This window comes from Mytilus californianus, unplaced genomic scaffold (genome assembly GCF_021869535.1).
Source record: "Mytilus californianus isolate M0D057914Y unplaced genomic scaffold, xbMytCali1.0.p SCAF_3, whole genome shotgun sequence".
NCBI classification, from domain to species: domain Eukaryota; kingdom Metazoa; phylum Mollusca; class Bivalvia; order Mytilida; family Mytilidae; genus Mytilus; species Mytilus californianus.
In genome coordinates this window covers 16150567-16176099 of record NW_026262679.1, presented here as the reverse complement: position 1 = coordinate 16176099, position 25533 = coordinate 16150567, and the positions used below count along the sequence as shown (strand labels likewise).

The 25533-nt window shown below is 31.5% G+C and overlaps 1 protein-coding gene across 50 annotated transcripts in view; it reads right to left on the bottom strand.

Moving 5' to 3' along the window:
- The window catches only part of LOC127733998 (uncharacterized), a 95158-nt gene that overhangs the window by 35012 nt on the left and 34613 nt on the right, over positions 1-25533 (bottom strand). For all 50 annotated transcript variants that reach the window (XM_052243493.1, XM_052243502.1, XM_052243494.1 and 47 more), the window contains exons 6-8: positions 25206-25315; positions 24612-24736; positions 18256-18396 (exon numbers count right to left, since the gene is read on the bottom strand). In XM_052243493.1, coding sequence (XP_052099453.1) covers positions 18256-18396; positions 24612-24736; positions 25206-25315 — 376 coding nt within the window. The remainder of the gene's footprint in view (positions 1-18255; positions 18397-24611; positions 24737-25205; positions 25316-25533) is intronic.

Here is a 25533-nt window from a genome sequence, read left to right as displayed (position 1 = left end):
GATAACAGAATCTCAATTAATGTTCAAATTCCAACCACTAAAATAAAACATCTTTCTTTCTTTACTGTATCATTTGAGCAGTTAACTTCTTGACCTAAGGTCTAATGTTTCAGGCTAAAGGTTAGCATTTGCTTATATTAAAGTTATCAACATGTTTTTTTTTCTAACTTTATATCTATCCCAGACAGAAACATAAACATGATCAAGTTTTGTGATCTAGTCTGTGAAATAGCATGGGTTATCTCCTCCTTATATGCTCTTGTACAGGTGTGAATTGATAAAAAAATCAATTTAAACCAATAACTTTTGATCTTTATTTTGGTGTCTGCCCCTATACCCTTTTCTAGCACATCTTGACATTATAAATGACCAGTAAAGTACTAAAAAAATCGACTTTTTTCTTGGTACAAAGGTTCTTAAAGAAGTTTTTTTTATGTTCTAAATTGAAATGCACCAATAAATTTTTTGTTATGGGGTTACTATAGAATTGTTGCTTTCATTATCTTCTTCATGACATTCAAATATATAAATTAACTTCAAACATATTATTGGCCTCAATTTTAAAAACCTCTTCTTTGACCATTTTTTGACAAGAATTGTAAAATTTCAGAATGTTTCCCTGTAGAATGATGACACAAATATTTTGGAGAATTATATTGGTTTTAAAGACAGTTCATAGATACATTCTTTTTAATTTAATCACAATTTTTTAGACTAGTAATGAATTATAGCTTGACATATTGTAAATGGTTTATTGTTGAATTAAGACTGTATGTTATCCACCAGATGTCTTTTGGTTACTTTTGTCATTGGGTTGCTGTCTCATTGACTTGTATCTCCTTGTACATGTTGTATACAATTTTTAAGAATTTTAAAGTTATTTCTGATCAGGTTAAAAAATTAAAAATACTTTTATTAAAAGGATTATCAGTTAAAGGATTTTACTATTTTAATCTCAAAGAAAGGTCGCCACAGTTTTGGTTTACATGTATGTGGTGTCTTCACAATATATTCACATTAAATGTTTATATCCAAATAAGGTCTGTTTAAATTTGCCTAGTGATTTTAATCTAAAAGTGTTAATATTTGCTGCATGATCAATAAATTTTGTTGATATTTTTTCCTGACAATATCTGGACTTGCTGTATATTTTATGTACAGAGAATTGTCATAACCCAGTGACCCATAACTCCAATAGAAAAATAAATTGAGGTTGGTACCTGAAGAATTTATTCCCATAGCAACATTTTAAACCAATTCAACCCAAAACAGTGTGTATATTGTGCTGGTTGTGGGTTGCTGGTTGTGGGCTGCTGGTTAGAATGGACTTCGAAAAAGAGGATAAGGAAACTGTTTTGCTGTTCCTAACAGGTATTGACGAAATGCTTAAATAATAAAAAAAAAAAAAAAGCAACCCGCAACCCACAGCCCACAACCCACAAAATAGTGATACTGAGCCCAAAACACCTATTGCCTGCTGTTCTCATCACTTGCTATATCAAGGGTGAAAAAATAACATTATATGGCAATTCTGCTTTTATTTTAAAAAATTTCATTACTACTATATATCGGAACATTTTCGTTTGAATATATAATCAAGAGTGCCTATCTGCAGAACTTCCCAAACATTGAAGATGTTCCTTTTCTCCGTATTTGCAGGGGAGACAAATGTTTGCCACACTATTTTTACTCACTGTGTAGAATTCATTTATCTTTATGAAATGGATAGATATTTTAATTAATCTTTTGATTCCATTTTAAAGAAACTTAAACTGTGCATGTACTGATTTTGTGTCATGGATGGATACACCATATCCTTTGTTTTTCTATTAATAAATTAATATATAAAAAAAAAAAGCAATTATCTTTCAGAATTTAAAGGAGGAAAAAAATCTAATTTAAAACATTCCAATTTCTTTTCATTTTTAAAAAAAGAATATACAGCCCACAAACATGAGAAAAATACTCTGCCCCTCCCTTAATCTTAAACCAAATAGTCTGTCCCTCTAATGTAAAATCTGCATAATGTATTTAGATCTTTTCGACCGAGACCTATGTTTTTGTACAAAGAGTAAACAATTCTATTAATTTGTTGCTTAATAATTTATGCTGGGAAAGACTAAATTGTTTTTCTTCTCTTATGTATTATACATGTTATGTTGCCCGTCAAGGGCCCTTGATTGGAATAATATATATATATTATAGATAAATACAAGTCAACGTGTCCTTTTTTACACTGCACCGTGGATTATTTTAATCCCAAAAAGCTAGAAAATCTGTGTATGTCACATTATGCATAGATCTGAAATTCATTTTATTAATTTGTTTCAGTATTCTCAAATACATGGCTTCACTGGGGAAAGATTGAATCAGATTTAATGTAACTTTGTCTAATGTGTTTAAGATAAATACATCTCAACCTGTCCTTGTTACACAGTACCGTGGATTATTTTAATCCCGATATTTGTTACCTTTCACTATAAAGTCTGTGTATGTCACAATAAAGCATGATAGTCTGAATATAAATGTCTAATTAAAAAGTCTATTCTTATTTTAATTTGAATTTTCAAACACCTGTGCAAGGATTAGGTCCAAGGTCACAGACAGCCAGTAATGGTATTGCAACAATCTTAAACTAAAACTAATTAGCATAAAATGGACTTAATTTCATATCAGCATCACTTCAAATTCAAATTCTTTATGAACCTAAACATATATTTAAGTGTTACCTACATTGGGTGACATGTTTGAAGCTGAACACTACAGGAGGGCTATATAAATGTCAGAAGAGTAATGACAGGGTTGATTTTATGTTTTATGGGTGACATCAAGTGCAGATATATTATGCAATCTGCAGGTGTATGGTCAGACACAAATCTATCTAGTATCTATCAACACTCATGTAAACAATTTTATTTATAAAGGTGAAATGATACTCCAGTACATTTATACTACAAATTATACAGAAAACTCGTTTTAAGAACAGGATTTAACCTTTTATTAACAGGATTTAACATATATTCATCTTACGACAGCCTTCAGCAGATACATGGGAGACTTGAGGACATCATTGCAGCATCCTCAGCCTGCAGTATTAAATCAATAGAGGAAATGTCACAGACAGGCAAATGTTCCATTAAATTGTAGTAACAACATTATTTATTATACCTTTTTCAGGGAGGTTCTCATACTTATCCAATATCCTTTAAATTTTAAAATGGATATCCTTAAAAATAATTAAGATTAAAATAATATATATAATATTTCCAATATCATGTATCGGTCAAAATGGAAATATTTCTATATCTGTAGAGTAAGTAGTAGAAACGTCTTATTTCCTTAAAGAATAAGGTACAGTTTTAGTGTTTATTGTGGTCCTCATTCACCAAAAATTTTAAAAAATGATTAAAACCCTTATAAATCATAAATTGATAAACTTCAGAATCTTGGTTTTAGAAAATACCAGAGAATATAGTTTTAAATAATAAAAATAATTGACAGTTACTCTCAAACATGTAAGGGGTGATAGTTAAATGTACTCTATATTATTTCTAAACATGTTTGAGTCGAACAGTCAAAAGTTTATGTAATTTCAACCATTTAACTGAATATTCTGTCATTTCATATATATATAAACTATGATAAGGAAATAATAAAAAACCAGAAATGTTTTCTAAAAAAATAACAAGCTTCAACATAATTAACTCTGCAAATTTGAGAAATTTTGAAATACGAAATTTAGGCCAGTTTGATACAAAATTTTACCTTCGACTTTTAGAAACCACAAGACTCAGCTCTATTTTCAATAAACTTTTCAATGAATCTTTGTAATACATATCTTTGGGGTAATAAATGTTTTATTTTACTGATCTGTTCACAGAAAAGGCAGGTATAAGATAATATATGACATTAGTAAATGATGAATTATTCACTTTAAATCTTCATATCAAAAATATGTAAACATGTAAACATTATCAAAGGAGGATACGGAATACATCTTTTATATGCATAATACATGTTGTTCCACATCAACGAAAATTATACTGATAATTTGTATAATTTTCAATGACAATTTCATGATTTTTTCCCTTTTGAACAAGAAATAATTATTATGCTTTGATAAGTCGGACATGACAAATGAAGTCTCGGCTTAACAAGTTATTTAACATGTCTTCACGGACACTTCACCTGTTTTTCTGTTGTTACTGGGACTGGACAATTGCATGTTTATCATTGACTATTTAACCTCAAATTACTGAACTTTAATCCCATTCTTTGTATAATTTTCCCACCAAATTCTTGCAATGTGAACTTGTGGTCAGCGGGGGTACATTGTAGTGACCACTCTGATGACCATCCCCCTATTCTTAAGTATTAATTTGCAACAGGTGAATTATGGACAGTACAACACATCGTCCAGTGTGGGAATTTTCATCTTTGAATGCAGATAAGAATGCATAAACTTTTATCAAAGAATTTGAGAAATGAAGATTACAAATAAATTATTTTGACAGATAAAATTACTGCAGCTATGCATTGAATGGAGATAATTTAAAGTGAAATGCAATTACCATACATGCAGACAGACCCAATATAACATTCTACAATTTAAATTCAAATGTCAAATTCAGTTTTCTTTTGATTTTTAAATTGATTCTTTTTAAACACAATAAGAATTTTTCTACAATTATCAGTGTTACCCTGCATTTATAAACTTTTTAGATTTTTTAATGGTAATATACATCGCACATAGTTTTTGTTGTATTACTAAGAACTGAACAAAAAATCTTTTTTTATCTTTCACCAACACATTGTATAACTGTCTTCTGCAAATTATATCATACCATTTAATAAATTTAATTTTTATAACTTTCAAAGGCCAATTAAACAATTTTGAAGTTTTAAACTACACAAAAAATGTTGAGTGCACTGTTTTTCAATGGAACTTATGTATAATATGATCTATTGTAAATGTTGCTTTATTTGAACAATTAACTTAAAAAAACTGTTTGACTAAATTTTTTTTGAGAAAAAAAAGTTTGAACATAAAAGATATGTTGATACTGTTAAAAAAACTTATATCTTCTCAGTATTTGGATATTTTGGAGGATATAATTTTTTGTAATTTCAGTGCATAAACTTTACATGTGGGGTTTAAATTGACACCCAAAATAATGTGTGCCCTTCATATCAATATTTTTTTAGCATGGGTGATATTATAATCATGCATTAATCAAAAATTATACCTGCCCATTATCAAATGTTTCATAAAATTGAGAATGGAAATGGGGAATGTATACTGCAATTCAGACCGTGTTTTGTTAAAATAACCAAATGCATAAAATTTAAGACTGGCTCTATATGCATGTATATTTTCTGCAATATGTCTACTTTCCAGAACACTAGATAAACTATGTTATTGTTATCATAAAATTTAGGATGTATTATCAGAGAAAAAAGTAAAAGTTATGTGCTTTTTAAACAATTAAATGGTTCAGAGATGCACCTGTGAAAGTGGGTCATATAGACAATTTGTCAAATACTAAAAAAATAATATCTGCTATTGTTTGAATTAGTGATGCTCTCCAGATGACCCCTGGGCTAGATAAAATATAAGCAATAAAACACAAAAGCTATCCAGGGAGGCCAATTAGGAGAAAAAGCATCATTTTATATAAAATGGTTTTATCTTCAAAAAATGATACAGAAAATAATTATGGGTGAAAGAGATTTAACAGGTTTTACTATTGTAATAAGTTGTCATGTGGTAATATAAATTACAGTAAATTCAAAAAGATCAGACTTGAATGTCATATAAAGATAAAAACTAAAAATATTACAAAATTTTCTACAGAACTTAAAAACTTATGTATCAAAACAGATATAATACTCTTCTGTTGTATATGACATATACATACTAGAACTTACAGAAAATTAAAAAATAATTAAAAATTAGAAGTTCTTTATTTATAGATGAAGACACAATCTCATAAATGCTATTAAAATAAGATTATTTAATAGTAATTTCAATACACTGTAAATGACCCTTAGAATAAGATTATGTTGTCTCATGGGTTTTCCTGCTATTAAGAATGCATTGTGACGTCAAAATTTCCATTGAAAAAGCATGCATAGTACAAATTAATATGATGTACGAAAACATATGATCTGACCATATGTCCCCTTTGTAAAAAAATAAGTGAAAGTTGAATTTAATTTTGCTTTAAAATGTTAGATTTTGGAAAACCACAGAGAACAAGTGCACTATTTAAGAGGCAGAAAGTATAGAAACATATTTTTAAAAAACTCATATTAATATTAATCAGATTACAACAATTCAATATTAGTCCTAATATCATACCTAGATCCACATCATAACTCAGAAAGTCCTCCGCCTTGGAGCTAGTAATATTTGCTGCTAAACAATAACCAGATAACAAGCAATCACAGCAGAAACAATACAGGAAATAACACATCTTTGGATAGCATATATATTTTTAATGTGGCGCTTTAATATACATGGTGCAAATGGGACGGGTACATATGACTAATAATTACCAATCTTTTAGTAAACATAACTTGAAGGTGCATGTTCATGTATCTTCACTCACAGCATACTATAAGATAACCTACTATTAGCAAACAGGTGCTCAAAGGGAGATAACTCAAGTTTGAATATACCACTTTAAATTTCCTAGCTGATGGTGTCACTATCAACTGTCCTTAATCAACTTTGATACATTTTTTCCCTGCATAAAATAAAACAGGTATAACAGAGGATGAGATAAAAACAAAATTTGATTGATAAAGCAGATTTGTGTGACATCTTGGATGGAAATATATGTCTTAAAGTTTGTGGTATTAAAATATGTAGTTATTTACAAAGTCTTCACCAGATGTTCAAATCAAGTTAACCAAGTCTTTGGAACCTTGAAATGTTGTGAAGGGAGTCCTTTCATAATTCTACGTATTTCACTCAGCAGAAGTCTGATGGGAATACTTTGTTAAACTAAAATCATAATAAATACTACAAAATATATTGTCTGACAGAAATATTTATAGTAACATTCTGCTAATTTTGGAAGATAGACTGAAGATGGGTAATTCAGTACTTTAAATGAAAAGAAATACTAGGATAATATCACTGAATAATTCTTTCTTATTTTTTGGATGAATTTTGATATGTTTACTGCTGTATGTCTTTTTCCTAGATATTAGATTATATGAAATCTACAGCTCATCATAGGATAATAATCACCATTCATATTGTTTTCACGGCACTGACACTGACGAAAACCATACTTGGAAAGGATGATTCCCTGGCCACTACAATCTAATTAAGTATTGGTAGTGTGCAGATGAAACTCAATTATGACAAGCCAAGTAGATCTATGAAATATGACAATACTGATCTATCGCTTGTCACTCATATCACCCTTTATTGGAATACGTTATTACCCAGGGGTCACCCTGGTCTTAGCCCTAGTGCTTGGAAGTGTTCCGAGGTTGGAAAGGGTCAACTGGATAATTATAGAAGGGGTCATGGAAGAGTTGTTATGGTTCTACCAGCGGTCCAAGGGTCAGTGAAAAGTGGTTAGGGATCAGTGAAAGTTTGGCTTCTGTAGGTAAGCTATATCCGTTCAGATTACTATACAAATTGATATGTCAGTAACTACTTTGTGCCAGGTGCCCCTTAACATGCCATTCTAACCCTGTTTAATGACCTTCTGTGCATAGAGTGCTGCCCTCACTTATATAAGGGTCAATGAAAAGTTTACTTTTATCTTATTCACCAACATATCAAATTATTTGTGTCTGGATTATAGTACTACAAAGAAAAATAGGGGAAGATAATTTGTGTTTTGAATATTAAGTATCAGTTATCTAATGCTCAGAACAGATGTTAGTATTTAACTTCATTCTATTATCAAAATGTAATTTCTGGATTAAATGAAACAGTAAAGTATAAGATGGCAAAGAGAATTGGAAAAAAGAGAATGAAAGAAAAATATAGAATCTGGTTTATATATTAATTTTAAAACTATTTAACCTCCAAATTTAAGAAACTTCTTGCAGTTTTTAAATCATAACAGGAAAAAGAAAATCCTCCTGTTGTTGCAGTCATCCAGTATGATAAAAGTCTTGTTTCTTGGTCAATATCTCAAAGCACTGAAAATTTTCACAGAAAATAATAAATTATAAAAACATCATGTAGCTAAAAAAATACAACTTTATACAAAAATTATAATACTAAAAATGGAGGATTCAATATTTCATATCCCTAACACATTCTTACATTACAAGATATTTTCCATGTTTACAAATCAATATTTGTACTTATACCTTAACTAAAAGGTCATCCCAGGACGAGGTCATGACATCTAATCACATAAGTCTATTACTAAGTCAATAAAAATTGTTGTAGAGGCCAACCATTCAAGTGGAGAAAAATCAGGATAACTTATAATAAATTGCCACTGATGTTTACTCATTCAGGTGACAAAAATCATATTTTACCCTGAACAAGTATTTGGATAGCAGACTGTGACCTTACATAATAATAATGCATTATGTGTTTGGTATCTTGCCATGGCAAGTAGGTCAAAGGAGATTATAACTGCACAAATACAGGTGCACATGTATATTCTTTGATGTCAGTATATAGGAACCTGTAGGAATAGATATTTGGATTCAATATACATCAAAAAGCTTAAAAACAGAATAAAATAAATAAATCATAATTACTTCCAGGTTCATGTATAGAATAATCTTTATGGCCTACATGGAGTGAACAGTTTCTTGTATTACAAAATAAGTACAAAATACTACAGCAAAATAAGAAACTAGTACATGCATTTTGGGCTGTAGAAGTAAATATGAGATTAATCAAAGACATTTCAGGAAATAGGACCATATACAAATAATGCTATTAAGATTTAAATTGTCAGTTCTAGTTTTATTCAAGTTGCATTTTACCCATCACAACATCCATGTTTGGTTTTAATGTGTTGTTGGGATGGTGTATCTTCAAAATTTATTGAATTAACAGTATTTTAGATTATGTTTACATCTTATAAGGCAAATAATAAGTATAAACCACTAAAATATAAACTTCAGTACAAAGTGAAGATTTCCTTTACACCTAATTGGCAAATTAAACATAGCCATGACGCAGTTGCTATAGGAAATTTCATATAGTTAATAATACTTTCTACTTCCTTAACTTAAGGGCATACTATATAAGATCTCTCATTGACTTTCCCCTACAATTTTGACATAAAGTCTATTTTGATATGCACTATAGAAATATGCAAAGAAAATTATATCTTTATGACTTTTTTGGGAGATATTTTGGCCTGGATGAGGTAAAAACACAAATTTTCATATTTCAAAATTTTACCAACAAAAAAGCAAATCTTTCAAACAAAAACCGATATTTTCAGCAGGTTTTATAAATTCTTTTTTCTTTAGTTCACAGACATTTACAGTAGTTTTATACAACCTTTAGCTTTAAGCCACTACAACCATGCATAGGTTGCTTTTATATTGTTGCCTTGCCTGTTAGGATTGACTAGATAGGCTTAAGACAACTCAATTTTGACTGATGGACCTGTTTATTTATAAGTCTGGCTTCAGCCATCAATTTTTGGAAACCTTGAATAAATAGAATATAATTGTGAGGTCTGAAATGTTGCTGGAGGACAATCTTTATAGTTACTAGCATTATGGCAGGTCTATTAGTATTGACCGGACTAACTGACCAAAGGTCTCTACTTTTGCCAAAGAGCCTACTTATAATGAAGGGATTCAAACTAATCAGGTTAGAGGTATCTTAGTAATATTTTCTTTTTTTCCTTTTCATCCAGCTCACTGATGCAGTGTGAGCCATAACCACTAATCAATCAATCAATTTCATCCAGCTTTTATATTCATAGCCCTACATGAGACAACAGAGCAGAAAATATTTAATACTTACTACAACTAAACTACCCAATTACGTTTAATACTAAAAATCCAAGTCCTATTTTAAAAAAATTATAACCTGTGAAAAAAGATACTCTTTTAATAAAAAAAAGTCCAACAGAGAAAAATTGACCTAAAAACAGAAAAAAATTCTATATGTTTCCCCTATGTCTGACCTAGACATTATGTAATACAGGTGCATAGAGGACTATGACAATTAATGTGTCTCGGTGTCATAAAACACAACAGGGTGGCGAGATAGATTATCATATACTCTTTTATCTTCACTGTAATAGGTAAAAAGGTTTTTAAAAAATAGCTCTTACATTATAATAAATAGTGATGGGCTGTGTAACTTCATTGATCTTACTTGTGGACTTTACTTAACACTAACATGCATTGTGCAGCAGGTCATTGGGGTCAAGTCTTTGTGCATCCCAGATTACACTCACAGCATTTTAAATGTCATTACGGTGCAGCATGCTGGAAGATTATTACAAGTTAACTGCAGTTTTATTTGTACCAATGGTAACTTGATATGGTTTAAGTACTAAATGCAGGTCGTTTTTTCTGCATAATTAGGAAAAGGGTAATCAAAATAAATTCATTTTTTTGGATCCCAGGTTATCATTTAGTCTCCAGAACAATCACTTTATGCAACGAATCACCTTTTTTCTATTGACCTTGATCACTGATAATTACCTGCATATGATATAGGTTACCGGGTGTTGTGTAAATCGGCTGCACAATCGTTCTATAATTAACGATAAAATTGATATAATTAAATATTTACTCTGATGTAAATCTTTTTAATTGCAAACCAAGGGAACAATATCTGGCTTTTGTTGTAAAACGAGCTGGAAAAATTACATGTCTCAACCTTACACTGCATATAAATCTTTTTAAAAAAAATAATAAAAATTGCAAAATTCTAATCTCGACTGCAATCGAAAATGAAGAATGCGCTTTTGTGAAGTATATAAATGTGTCTTTAAAGTTTCTACAGCAGTAAAATTGATATATGTTAAAAACTCAAGACTTTATAGACATAGCATAAAAAAATTGTTACAATTTTATGTATCACACATCATCTCACATTAAATATTGACATAGTATCTGTGTAGATCTGACTAAATGACCTGACCTTGAGACATGTATTTGAATGTTTGACACTAGGTGTACTAGCTGTATATAATACATTCAGGATTTTGTTTTATCCAGGGACATCACACTTCTAAGTAAACAACACATAGTAATCTATCTGGATACCCTTATCATAGTTTCAATCAAATATAAACTTAAAAAGGCCCAATTTCTGGAAATTTCTCCAAAAATTAAATTTTTTAATCAATTGTTGAAGACTAATATGTTGACTTCTAGGTGATGTACAAATTGCTGCAAAGAACTTGTCAATGATCATGGAACTGTGAAAAGAGGTTAATGTCAAGTGACTCCTGTCGATAGGATATGTCCACTTTACAACCACAATATAGAACAATATCATTGTAAATATAAGATGTGGTATGATTGCCATACAACCACAATATCATAGTAAATATAAGATGTGGTATGATTGCCAATGAGACAACTCTCAACCAGAGACCAAATGATGTAGAAGCTATAGCAAAATAGGTCACTGTACAGCCTTCAACAATGAGCAAAACCATACCGCATAGCAAGATCTAAAAGGCAACAAAATGACAAATGTAAACCAGCCTTAATTATGTATAAAACAATAAACAAAAACAAACAATGACCCATTTCTCACAATAAATAAGAAGTTGACCTGAGAGTGAATACATATCAATGACTTAATAAAGTCTTAGAAATAGAAATATATTGTCAAGTGTAATATAAGTATGCCAAACCTAAATAAGACAATATGCTATCTATTAACTACATACATAATATGACTGGATTGTCCCATCTACTTTCTGAAACATAAGTGGTGTGTAGTTTATGCTGCTGAGCACAAAAGTTTGGAAACCATTTCATACTAAATGTTAAATACTCAACATATCCATCAACCATAAATGTCCTCCTTTTGCAAACAACCCTGCCTCTATACATTATATTAAATAGTAAACAAATCAATCAATCTTGTAAGACATCTTATGCATAAAAGGTATTTTATTCTGACTTCTAAAATCCATAAGATTTGCAGACCTTTCAACTTTTAAAAATTTCTGGTGACTAGTCAAGTAATTATTTTGTGCTGTTTAATTATTGTTGTAATTCTTTTCACCCTATAACAGCCCATTGTAACCTATATTTCACTACCCTGGAATAAAGTTATACAATTCTATGTTGAACCTTAATTTAAACTTAATTCACAGGAGTCATAACCTATATGTTTGAATCTTAAATATTAAAATGCATCACCTATGAAGCCTTCTCTGAAAAAATCATTCCTAATTTATAGCCTCCTTCATAAAATCTATATCAGTTTTTATCCCTATTTGTCTGTACTTTAATGGTCTTCTGGATAATGGAATGAAGACCGAATGATCTCTTAAGAATGAAGACAGCAGTTAAAACATGACTACAGTTACCATCCTCTTACATTATTTTCAATACAGGTCAATTTTAATAAACTTATTTATGTAATTAACTTTCATAAAAAGTCCAGATAAAAAGATAGATTCACAACCTTAATGGGATTTCCTTCATTCATTACATTTTATCAAATTTTGAGCTAAAAGCTTTCAGTACATCAAAAGGTTTACAATATGGATAGGAAGTTAAAAGGGTAAGATTTATCAATAACTCCCCCCATTATTTGCAGTTTTATATGCATTTAAAAAGATCAGAGATTGTGACCTAGCTTAATTCTGCATCAAAATACCATATGCTTCACGCTCAATACTTGTCAGGTGTTGATTACAGGTAACTTGTGTAACCCAAAGATTAACGAGCGGGTGGAGATATTGTATGCTGTTTGGGAAACCCATTGTGAACTATTCAATGTGGGGAAAAATAAACGAGTTTTATGTCAACTTCATTATGCAACAAGTTCAGAAGACATTTAAAACACATTTTACATAACCCTCTCTGAAGTGTTGATTTCAGTTTAGATAAGTCAGTCTGGACGCATAGATAATTAATCAAATATTGTACTATACTTGTTCTACTGTTGTGAAAGTTGACTTAATTTGAAAACTGATATAGTCTAATGTGAGCTATAAAAGTATAAAAGTGACTGAGGTAAATAACATGGAACATGAGAGTTTAAAAAAATGAAAATATTAAAAATTAGTCTATTATGATTAAGCCTTTAAAAAACAGTATCTTATCAAATGATATGAGGCCCACCGAGGGCATACTAAATACTACAATCCACTGTGTAGAATGTACATTTGGTTTGACTGGTGATATGCATATAAACCTTAAGGCTAGAAGCACATTGCTCCAGATTTTAAATGAGTCCTCCTACTGAAATTTGTCACATTCCCTAGCTGAAATACTCTGATCAATCTACAATATATTTAATGAAAATCTATGAAAATTAGAAAACTAAGCTGGAAATATCAAATAATCCGTAATTAACTTATAGGGGAAGAAGTCTGTAACAAATATGTAGTTAGATAGGCAAGATGACTGATGGTCTCACAAGTCTATTACACGTAAGCAGTGATTTTGGCAAGATGATGGGCTCACAAGTCTATTACACGTAAGCAGTGATTTTGGCATGATGACTGATGGGCTCACAAGTCTATTACATGTAAGTAGTGATTTTGGCAAGATGACTGATGGGCTCACAAGTCTATTACATGTAAGCAGTGATTTTTTGCAAGATGACTGATGGGCTCACAAGTCTATTACACATAAGCAGTGATTTTTGCAAGATGACTGATGGGCTCACAAGTCTATTACACGTAAGCAGTGATTTTGGCAAGATGACTGATGGACTCACAAGTCTATTACATGTAAGCAGTGATTTTGGCAAGATGACTGATGGGCTCACAAGTCTATTACATGTAAACAGTGATTTTGGCAAGATGACTGATGGTCTCACAAGTCTATTACACATAAGCAGTGACTTTTGCAAGATGACTGATGGACTCACACGTCTATTACACGTAAGCAGTGATTTTGGCAAGATGACTGATGGGCTCACAAGTCTATTACACATAAGCAGTGATTTTTGCAAGATGACTGATGGGCTCACAAGTCGTTTACACGTAAGCAGCGATTTTGGCAAGATGACAGATGGGCTCACAAGTCTATTACATAAGCAGTGATTTTGGCAAGATGACTGATGGGCTCACAAGTCTATTACACATAAGCAGTAATTTTGGCAAGATGACTGATGGGCTCACAAGTCTATTACATAAGCAGTGATTTTGGCAAGATGACTGATGGTCCCACAAGTATATTACATGTAAGCAGTGATTTTGGCAAGATGGCTGATGGGCTCAGAAGTCTATTACATGTAAGCAGTGATTTTGGCAAGATGACTGATGGGCTCAGAAGTCTATTACATGTAAGCAGTGATTTTGGCAAGATGACTGATTGGCTCACAAGTCTATTACATGTACATGGTAAGATAGGTAAGATAACTTATTGACTCGGAAGTCTGTAGCATGTAAGTGGTAAGATAACTTAAAATTTGACTCATAAGTCAAAACATGTAAGTGGCGAGTTGTGAAAAATCACAGATGGGCTTAGAAGTCTGATACATGTATGTGGTGAGTTGGTCAAAACAAGCGATGGACTCAGAAGTTTGATTCATGTATGTGGTGAGTTGATCAAAATAAGTGATGGACTCAGAAGTCTGATACATGTATGTGGTGAGTTGATCAAAATAAGTTGGGCAAATTTACTGTGGCTAGTTAGACAAAATGACAGATCAGATCAGAAATCAGTAACTAGCTATATATAGTATGTGGTCAGTTATATAAAATCATTATTGAGCTTCAAGATACCTTTAACTTGTATATGGTGAGAAGGACAAAATGACTGATGCATGTTTATTAGAAGCAAACAGTTAAACACTGTATACTTCAGAAACCATTTAAACTTGAAAAACAATAGAAAAGGAGTGAAACTTATGGTTGTACAAAAACTGTTCCATACATGTATTGTATGTTTCTTGTCACTTGTGTATATTATGTTTGCATTTTAACCAGTCAGGGTATCACTTTTTGCAATAAAGTTAATATATTTCATACAATAAATCACAGAATTTTATATATGATTACATTTGCAATAACTTTTAAAAGCAACAGTTAAAGGGGAATAATTCATACTAAAATATTGAATAAATTATAATCAGTGAGATCTCTACTTTAATTTTTGACAAAAGATTCTGATCCCGTTAAAAATGCAGAATCTATGGATAAATCTCTGACCGAGACACGTGTTCAAAGGCCCAACAAAACAAATATTAATAAAATGTATTCAATTAACATGAAAAAGCCTTGTACACAATGATACTAGTCATGTACTTTAGCCGATAACCATCGATGGAAAAACATATGTTTTATTTGTTACGCCAGAAACGCAGATATCAAATATAACATCCAACAATGAGAGATCATCCAGGTAAAAAAGCTGGAGGGTAACTTAAGATGACCCTTGCTCATAAACTTACACAAAAGATCACAATATCTTTCATAAATAACAATTTGTTAAACAACCTTTTAAGGTCAAATGTCTAATAATGTGTTTATTTTACTGTCCAATAATTTGCTATGATGGTTTTAAGCAGCTTAGGAAGTGACGGGTCCTAATTATAAGGACTTTTTACGATGTTTTTAATAAGAAGTTTTACGGATCGTGTGACCCTGCTAACAAGAAGTTGTTACACCTGTGGTGACACTATCAGGTGTGGTTTATTGCTTCATAATAACAGCAATGTTCAAGTTCAATGAAAGAGACAAAAGACAGACAGTTAACTTTTAAAGTACTGTTGAGAGTTCAAGGCAGTAAAATTCTTTATCATTGGGAATTTACTACATACAGACAAGAGAAATTTCCGATCAAGAAAGGTTATCATGTTATATAACCATATAAAAATTTGATCAAAAAGTTTAAAACAATAATTTTTTTTTATTGTCATGCTAACGAAAATAAAAAGAAATAGTGCAGAAGTTACAATATTACTAATCAATGATGGGTCATTATCCTAGCAACATTATATACTAGCACTTAACATCTACATACAATCATATCTATTCATTTCATTTGTGTAAACCCTTTTTTATAAGATTGAAATCTACTCCTTTCTTCTAAGCATTATTGATTTTCCCAGTTTAAGTCTTCAGTACTATAAAACAATTAATTTTTTTTCTCTGAGTCTACATCTACAGAACTTTGAAGCACTTCAGTTTCCTTTTCTCTGAGTCTACATCTACAGAACTTTGAAGCACTTCAGTTTCCTTTTCTCTGAACCATGGTGTTTATCATGGTATTTTATCCCTTCTCCACACTCCTTCTCACAGTTTGTGCCATGTGTAAAACTACAGTACTTTTAACCTACTTTGAATTTGATCATTCTTCTCCAAGCCTTGGTATTTCTCACGGTTATATGTCCCCCATTCAAAAGTCGCAGCCTTTCAATTTAAATCTAATCATGTCAACGACAGTCCAGGAGCTTGTTGGGTATAATGTATGGGTATTTTATCTCTAAATGAAAATTAATTCCCATAATGACACCCCCTCTCAGAAAGCCCACTTCACAAAAATGCAACATGTTTACAAAACACTGAATGCAACAATCACAATGTTGAACAGAATTTGTTCTCTGATTGACCACTGGTCAATAGCAACATGCTCAGTCATTAAATATAATAATGACCGGTAATGGTCATTGTGTATAAACATGCTGGTCAGTGATAAATGGCTTGAGGATAACTGACCATAACAATCATTACATGATTAAGGCTTTCATCTGTCAAACATGGAGCTGTCAAATAAATTAGGATAAAATAAGACACAGAGGAACTCCAATTATTATATGCCTTATTCAATTATCATATCAGCCTGATATCTTCTATATACAATAATATTCTAAGAAAAATTACAAAGTCCAGCAAATCCAAAGTGTGAGCAATAGGATATGATGTAAAATTTGTAAAGGATTTATTTCTATATATATGTATAAAAGTACATTTTATTTCATAGATGTTTATATAGTTTTCTAGTGTAAAAACATGTTTCATACATTTACTTAAGAATACAAATGCTGAAATTTTTAATCCTACAATGAAGTAAAAGAATGATGTTCTCTTTTGTAACATGAATCAGAACACATATTAATTTGGACACCACCTGTCAATTAAACCAACTTATTTGGCAAATATATCAAGAAAAAACTTTTTCATTTTAGACAATGCAAAAGACAATGAAATATACTTTTTTTTGGGTAATAATCAACTGGAAGTACAGATTCTATAAATACAGAATATATATTTCTACAAGGTGTATAATACATCAATAATTGAGGAGTCATTATTGGACAAAACTCTGTTTATATTTAACCTATTTAACCAATGGTTGGGATGTATTACTTACCTGTTAATTAAGGCAATACAATGCTGCGACTTACATGTTTATGCCATACTGTTATAAGCTCCATCAGCCATTATGTACACATTTGGCCCAAGGTAGACCCAATGAAACACTTACCTTTAAGTAGATAGTTTGATAGGCCCTACCATCATCCATTCTGACCATGTCTGGTATGGTAGTGATGACCTGTTAATGTCATACTGTTAACTGACTCCATCAGCCACTTAGTCAACATTTGACTCCTTCCCTGTCCCCTTTTTAGTTAAATATTACCTTCCCCCTACCCCCACCCCCAAAATTGAAAAGAAATTGTGCACCCTAAATAAGGTGTCGTAAAAAATAACCTATAACGAGTTGACGACTAGAAGAACAGTCAAATAGCCAGAAATATAAAATGTTTGGAAACGCTGTCCATGGTCTATTTGCAACCTTTATTTAAGAATTATTAAATCATTTTATAAATGGAAATTCAATGCAGACAAATTGTATCTTTAAATTCTGAACATAACAAAGCACCTGTTACTGGATGAATGGCACCATCAGGGATTGAGGGTCAACCAGCACAGGTTCTGATGGTAGCAATATAACACTTACCTGTTAATGCCATACTGTGAAAAGCCCCAGCAGCCACTCTGACCACATTTCACCAAGGGTAAGGACTTACCTGAACAGAACTGTTCCATGATAGGGATATAACCCTTACCTGTTAATGCCATACTGTGATGAGCCCCATCAGCCACTCTGACCACAATTGTCCCATGGTAGGGATATAACACTTACCTGTTAATGCCATACTGTGATGAGCCCCAGCAGCCACTCTGACCACATTTGACAGTTTTTCCACCAGTGTTGGTGACAAGAGATGTTTGTTCTTGTCTCCACATGATTTTCCATATCCCCACTGATAAACTTGACCTTCACCTACAATAAAATGTATTGTAATATATTTGTTTGAGCATGGTGATTATAAAACTCTAAAAGGTAACATAATTGATATTGCAATAGGATTTTTTGATTGATGTTTGGTGTTTCAGGCCCCTTTCAACACTATTGGCTCTTCCGTGGCAGCCAGTTTTTTTATTGGTGGAGGAAGCAGGAATGGCCTATTGCAATAGGGTTAAGCTTTAAATTCATTATTTACATCCCAACAATATGAAGATGACTGTGACAAGGATGTAGACCCATTGGTGGCCTTCGGCTGTTGTCTGCTCTATGGTCGGGTTGTTGTCTCTTTGACACATTCCCCATTTCCATTCTCAATTTTATCAATGGTAATGCTAATGGTGGTGGTGATCATAATGAGGAGGAAATAGATTTTTAGATTTTCTTGAGGTTCTAATATCTTATAAGTATATTAGCCACATCTGTAAAAATATTCCTGAAATGTAATCCCTTGATTATACAAGAATGAACACGCTGAAATGTCTCGCCTGCTTTACTGACCATTGATTTTCTGTTGATAGTCCTAAATATGAAGCTTTACTACAAGTATCACATAAACTTAACATGATCCAAGAAAATGAGGTCAAGGTCAGATACACCAAACAGGAAATACATCTACACTTTACAATCATTCCATACACCAAATATAGTTGACATATTGCTTATAGTTTCTAAGAAACAAACTTAACCAGGAAAACTTAACATTGACAAATGAACCATGAATATGAGGTCAAGGTCCGATGATACCTGCCAGACAGACCTATACACCTTACAATCATTCCATACACCAAATATAGTTGACCTATTGCTTATAGTCTAAGAAAAACAGACCAAAACACAAAAACTTGACACTGAGCAATGAACCATGAAAATGAGGTCAAGGACAAATAAAACCTGCCAGACTGACATGTACATCATAAAATATTTCCATACAGCAAATATAGTTGACCTATTGCATATGATATTAGAAAAAAAAGACCATAACACAAAAACTTAACTTTAAGCACTGAACCATGAAAATGAGGTCAAGGTCAGAAGACACCTGCCAGTTGGACATGTACACCTTACAATCATTCCATACACCAAATATAGTAGACCTATTGCTTATAGTATCTGATATATGGACTTGACCACAAAAACTTAACCTTGTTCACTGATCCATGAAATGAGGTTGAGGTCAGATGAAAACTGTCTGACAGGCATGAGGACCTTGTAAGGTATGCACACACTAAAATATAGTTATCCTATTACTCATAATAAGAGAGAAATTAACATAACAAAAAATCTAAACTTTTTTTCAAGTAGTCACTGAACCATGAAAATGAGGCCTAGGACAATAGACATATGACAGAAGAAAACTTCATAACATAAGGCATCTATATACAAAGTATGAAGCATCCAGGTCTTCCCCGTTTTAAAATATAAAACTTTTTAAGTAGTTAGTTTATGCCGCCGCTGCCAGATCACTATCCCTATATTGAGCTTTCAGCGACAGAAGTCGCAGGCTCGACAAAAACCTTGGAAATCAGTATATTATAGGACAGACAGTTAAATGACAAATTTCAATGTAAAAGAACTTAAACAGTGTAACTAGAACTCCATTGAAACAGGTGGCAAACCCAATAGTGAAAACTACAGAGGATCAAAGAGTTATTGGCCTTGTGGTTAACACTTAAATAAAAATCTTGTAAATAATTAAAACATTAGTTAAATAACAAATCAATTCTACAAACTGAGGTCAATTTGTGTTCTACCAGATGATGATTTATCATAAAACTGAGATACATGTTACTGTTGAATCATGTATGATATACAAGTATTAGAAACAGGACATTATAGACAATTTCATAGGTATAATCACATGTCAAAAACTTTACAAGAAGAATCAAGGTTTATTAACATAAGTACTCTTCTCCAGGATGTAGTTATTAATTTGTTGATTACTTGAAAAAGACATTTATTTATTTATCATAAATAAGAATACAGATCAAGAAACAGAGAATTACGAAGTTTTGCTAACTGGGAGATTTCTTATGATTTTACAACCAATGATGTCCAAGATAGCATGATTTTATTTTCAATTTTAAAGGAAATGTTTGGACAAATATTTGCCAAGAGATTAATCATATAAACCTTATATAGTATGTCTAGACAAGGCCCAAATCTTTCTATAGAAATCTAAACATTATAGTTAAGTACTATTATACTTATACTAAACTTATTGGTAGTTTTTTTTTAAAATTCCTGGCCTTATCATTTACCAACTTGTACTTTGGTCTCCAATTTAGTAGATAAAATAGTCCCCCAGTATTAGCTTGCCCCTACTCAAGGGAGGTAACACTATATGGGGATTAGTAATTTATTTGATAGTTCAAGTAATTCCTATCGAAAGTTGCTGATTTGGTTTTATAAGCAATTCTGTTCTGAACCTTCCAATTTTAAAACAGATTTTCACTTATAAAGTGCCAATTAACATGAACACGACACAATTTTGACATTGATTACATAACGCTGACAGCCAAACTTATCCAAATGACATATAGCACGCATTTTGACCTTCAACATGCAGAAATATGTACAGCTGTGTACAACCTGTGAATATTGAGGGCAGTGGGTGTAAATAAGATAAGATTATTTATTTTATTGCTAGGGGATTACGTAATATGTGATTTATTTTACTCTTCAAATGTGTCAACAAGATGCATTTATGCCATCCTTAATCAACTAAATATTTATTACAAAACATTTTCTATGTGCATATCATCATCGTACGATTTCGTAAAACTGAGGTACAATGTGGGTAACGATGACAAATGATATAATTCCTTTGTATTTTTATCCTATTTCATAATATCATATGAGTTATGAACATTTATACTACACTCATGTTTATATTTTTTCCTCACTTTTTTCTGAAGTGATCAACGCATGTACTTCTACAGTATATTTCTTCCTGCTCTCTATCATATATATTCCCCTGTCTAACTGATGTATGCTTAACTTCCTGACATTTGAGAATCGTGAATTGCAGATTCAATAAAGTCCTCCAAACATGGGGTATCCTATGTTAGTAGAATTATGTACTCAACAACAAATAAATGTGAATTTACACATATAGCCAAACTCAGGCTATCTGCACCTAGAGTTTTGTTATTTGTAATTTTGAAGTATTCTTTAAACAAATTTAATCAGACAGAAAAAAAACCCCAAAAAAATAGACGAGCAACATTACACAAGACATATACAATAAAAACAAGAATGTGTCCATAGTACACGGATGCCCCACTCACACTATCATTTTCTATGTTCAGTGGACTGTGAAATTGGGGTCAAAACTCTAATTTGGCATTAAAATTAGAAAGATCATATCATAGGGAACATGTGTACTAAGTTTCAAGTTGATTAGACTTCAACTTCATCAAAAACTACCTTGACCAAAAACTTTAACCTGAAGTGGGACAGACGGACGAACGAACGAACAGTCAGACGGATGAATGGACGCAAAGACCAAAAAACATAATGCCCCTAGGTGGGGCATAAAAACCTTAAGTTTGGGCATCAAAAACCCCACCAAAATACCAGGGTGAAGTCAGGTGCCCCTGAAAGGATAAGTAGTTCCTGTCTACTATTGGCACCCTTTGCAATGCTCATGACAAGTAAAAGTCTGGTGATAAGTCTCATTCAGTGATGTCATAACTGAGGAAAGAAGACAGTAACAAATTGAATATGTCTTTTGTCATGTGTTTTACAGATATTCCATATAAACAGTCAATCAAATCATGATGGCATCCATAAAACTTTTGAAGAAGCAACTTCTACTAAACCATTAAGAACCCTCATGATTTGAAATGTGAGACCTGGAATATTGTATTAACTTGGATATCACTGAAATCATTACAGTAAACACTAGCCCTTGACCTTAATAAAAACCCAAAAAATTTCAATAGAAATTAAAAACCAATTGTTCAGAGAACATTAATTGAAGGTCTTTCCACATTAATTTTCTAAATAATTGATAAGAAGCTACTTCCGGTTTACTCAAATTTACTATTGACATCCAATCATAGGTTTCTTTATGCTGATTAAAAAAATTTATGGTTTGAATATACTTTTGTCTGAAATAAGGAATATAATTTGCTACTCCCGGTTTAGAAAATGTCACTTCCAGTCTCATATGATAGCTTTATTCACACAGATTCCAAAAATATATGGTTTTTATATACTTTTCCCGAAAAAGGGAGATAATTTGCAACTACATGTACTGGCTTAGAAAAAATCACTTCCGGTCTCATATGATAGCTGTGTTTCCACGGATTCAAAAAATATATGATTTCTATATCCTTTTGCCTGTAATAAGGGTAATAATTGGCTACTTCAGTTTTTATTGAAGGTCACTTTAGGTCTAATGATCGGTTTATGTATGCCTATTGAAAAAAATAGGTTTCTGGTTACTAAGTGCAAAAATGGCTACTTCCAGGTTACTCAAGGTCACTTTAGGTTGACCTTTTTCAAAGTCATATGTCACCCAAAAGAAAAAGAATTTTGTCATTATCTTTTTTGGTTCCTGAGGAGATACACTAACAAGAAAAACTGTTTGGGGAGACAACTCTTACAAAACATCTAAGCCACATCTTGTGAAACCACTTTATACCGCAAGAAAAGGGTTTGCCGGAAGATGAAAAAAAAATTAATAATAATCAGAACAAAATTGTAAGGTCTTTCCACGGAAAAGTGGAAAGCACTAATAAAACCAAGCATTTAAATACACGTTTTTTTGTCCTTTAAAATATCTGTCTACTTTTATAGCATTAGTTTTATAAAAGTTAAAAGACTTGCCAGTGTTTCTATGTAAGATGTTCTAATTTATTACTAGGCCACAATGTGATGATATTTCCGAGTGCAGTATATGTACCTTTATTATAAATGAAGATTTGGATTTATAAAAAATGGCATTAAAACAAACATTTTATTATTAATGAAGGCGTGAAACCTAAATGTTCACTAAGGTAAATCTGCTGTTAATTTTTGGTAATAAAACAAAAGTTGACTAAATGGTATACCAATGTTTGCTTGACAAATGACAAATAAAAGTCAAACAGGTGTATAATGTTTGGTGACACCTATTTTGTCATCCTCAATGACACCTGTTAGGTAACTGGACAAAGATAAGGTGTAATGGTTCAGAGGTCACTCATAAATTCCACAACTTCTTGTCATTTTATCATGTAAGGCAATAATCAGGGGAGGTAATGTCTCTTTAAAATTGTAACCCTTGAATTAAAAACTACTAACTTTTGACCTTCATACTTTGGAATAACTTTATCATTTTTCTCATAAAAAGTTACATTTTTGTTGACAAATAGCAACTGAGAAAGATGTAGTTTATTACTAGTATATAAAAAAAAACAAGCGGTCCAAAATACCTTTGGCTGAGATATTTTTCATCTTAATTTTAATGTGCATTTTCTGTCACACTTGCACATTTACATTTTTCTTGATGTAGAAATAACATGCCAAAAGCATTTAAAAAGTCCATTATTTGATTTACTTTCTAAGTAATCGTGTGTATAAAATAATAAAATGTCATGTCTTGTATCTAGAATGACTGTAGGGAATATAATACTAAGAACTGTAACTCTACTTAATTACAGGACATATTTTATTTGAACTATAAGTGCAAAGTTATCTTTTATTTGAACTATAAGTGTAAAGTTATCGTTTATTTGATCTTTTAGCATCCATTTATCTTCTTTATATCTTTTGGATTTTTCTAATAATCTGAGCTAAAGAAAGATCCTTAATACTTGAATCCATAGTTTCCATCAGTTGATAGATACTGCAAGTCTATGCCTTTTTACTTTAATAAAGAAGTAAAAACTTTTTTATGTATTTAAAAAAACTATTCATCTTTATATATGGTTGCAAAAACTGGTTTACAATCTCTACTTTTGCTTTGCCAGTTAACTCAGTTTGCAACAATTAAATCATCAATTGATGTCTGCAAATCTTCAAATATAGTACTGTTGTTTCCTTATTAACATACCAGCTATAGAATGTAAGGATGACATACCTGTAATAGCTAAGTTATGATTAGCACCAGAAGCTATCAATTTGATTGGTTGATTGACATACCTGTTATAGCTAAGTTATGATTAGCACCAGAAGCTATAAATCTGATTGGTTGATTGACATACCTGTTATAGCTAAGTTATGATTAGCACCAGAAGCTATGAATCTGATTGGTTGATTTATATCAAGGAACCTTGGAACCACTGCTTCTTCTCTGTTATCTGAACCAATCTGACCATGAGTATTGCACCTAATAAAAAAAGAGTTTTGTAAAAATGAAATAAATCAACATAAAAAATACAGAGCATTTAGAACATGTAAAAATACTTTTGCATAGGACAGAACATTTTTGAATTAATATTCTACCTTTTATTTAAACAAAATTGATGACCATTATAAACTTTCAGATATTTTTGATTGAAAACACTGTTAAGTGTAAGATTTGTGGATTCAAACTTGTGCAAGGCATACAGTAATCAGAATTCCAACTAGAGCACTCTTGTCAGGTGCTTCAACATATTTTATTAACTACAAATAGCATTACTTAGCTGCACAACCAAGTATCATTTGCTGTGTGATGGATTAAGGATCTTTCAAAGATTTTGGTAAAAAAAAGTATTGTTTCCAGTTAAAAAGCAAATCATCCTCTTTTCCATTCTTATCTAAAACTTCCCTAACATTCTTTCAACAGAACTACTGATTCTCTTTCTATAACTCACCCAATGCAGGCTATTGACCCGCCTTGAAACCTGAACACAGAATGTTTCTCTCCACAGGAAACCTGCACAACTGGTCTATATACCAGGAACTTGAGTAAATGTGGACTTGTCTGAAAATATTTAACTGTCATACAAAAATTCTCCAAAGATATCAATGTTAGAGAGATTCATACATGTGGCACTTGAAAAGAAAAAAGTTGTAAACCACAGTTACTACTGCAGGTTTTACAAATCTTTTTATATATTTTCTCATTTTTTTTTTAATTTAATTATCCTTCACAAATTTAATCACATAAATCACCAATAATGCATTATACCAACTTCAATC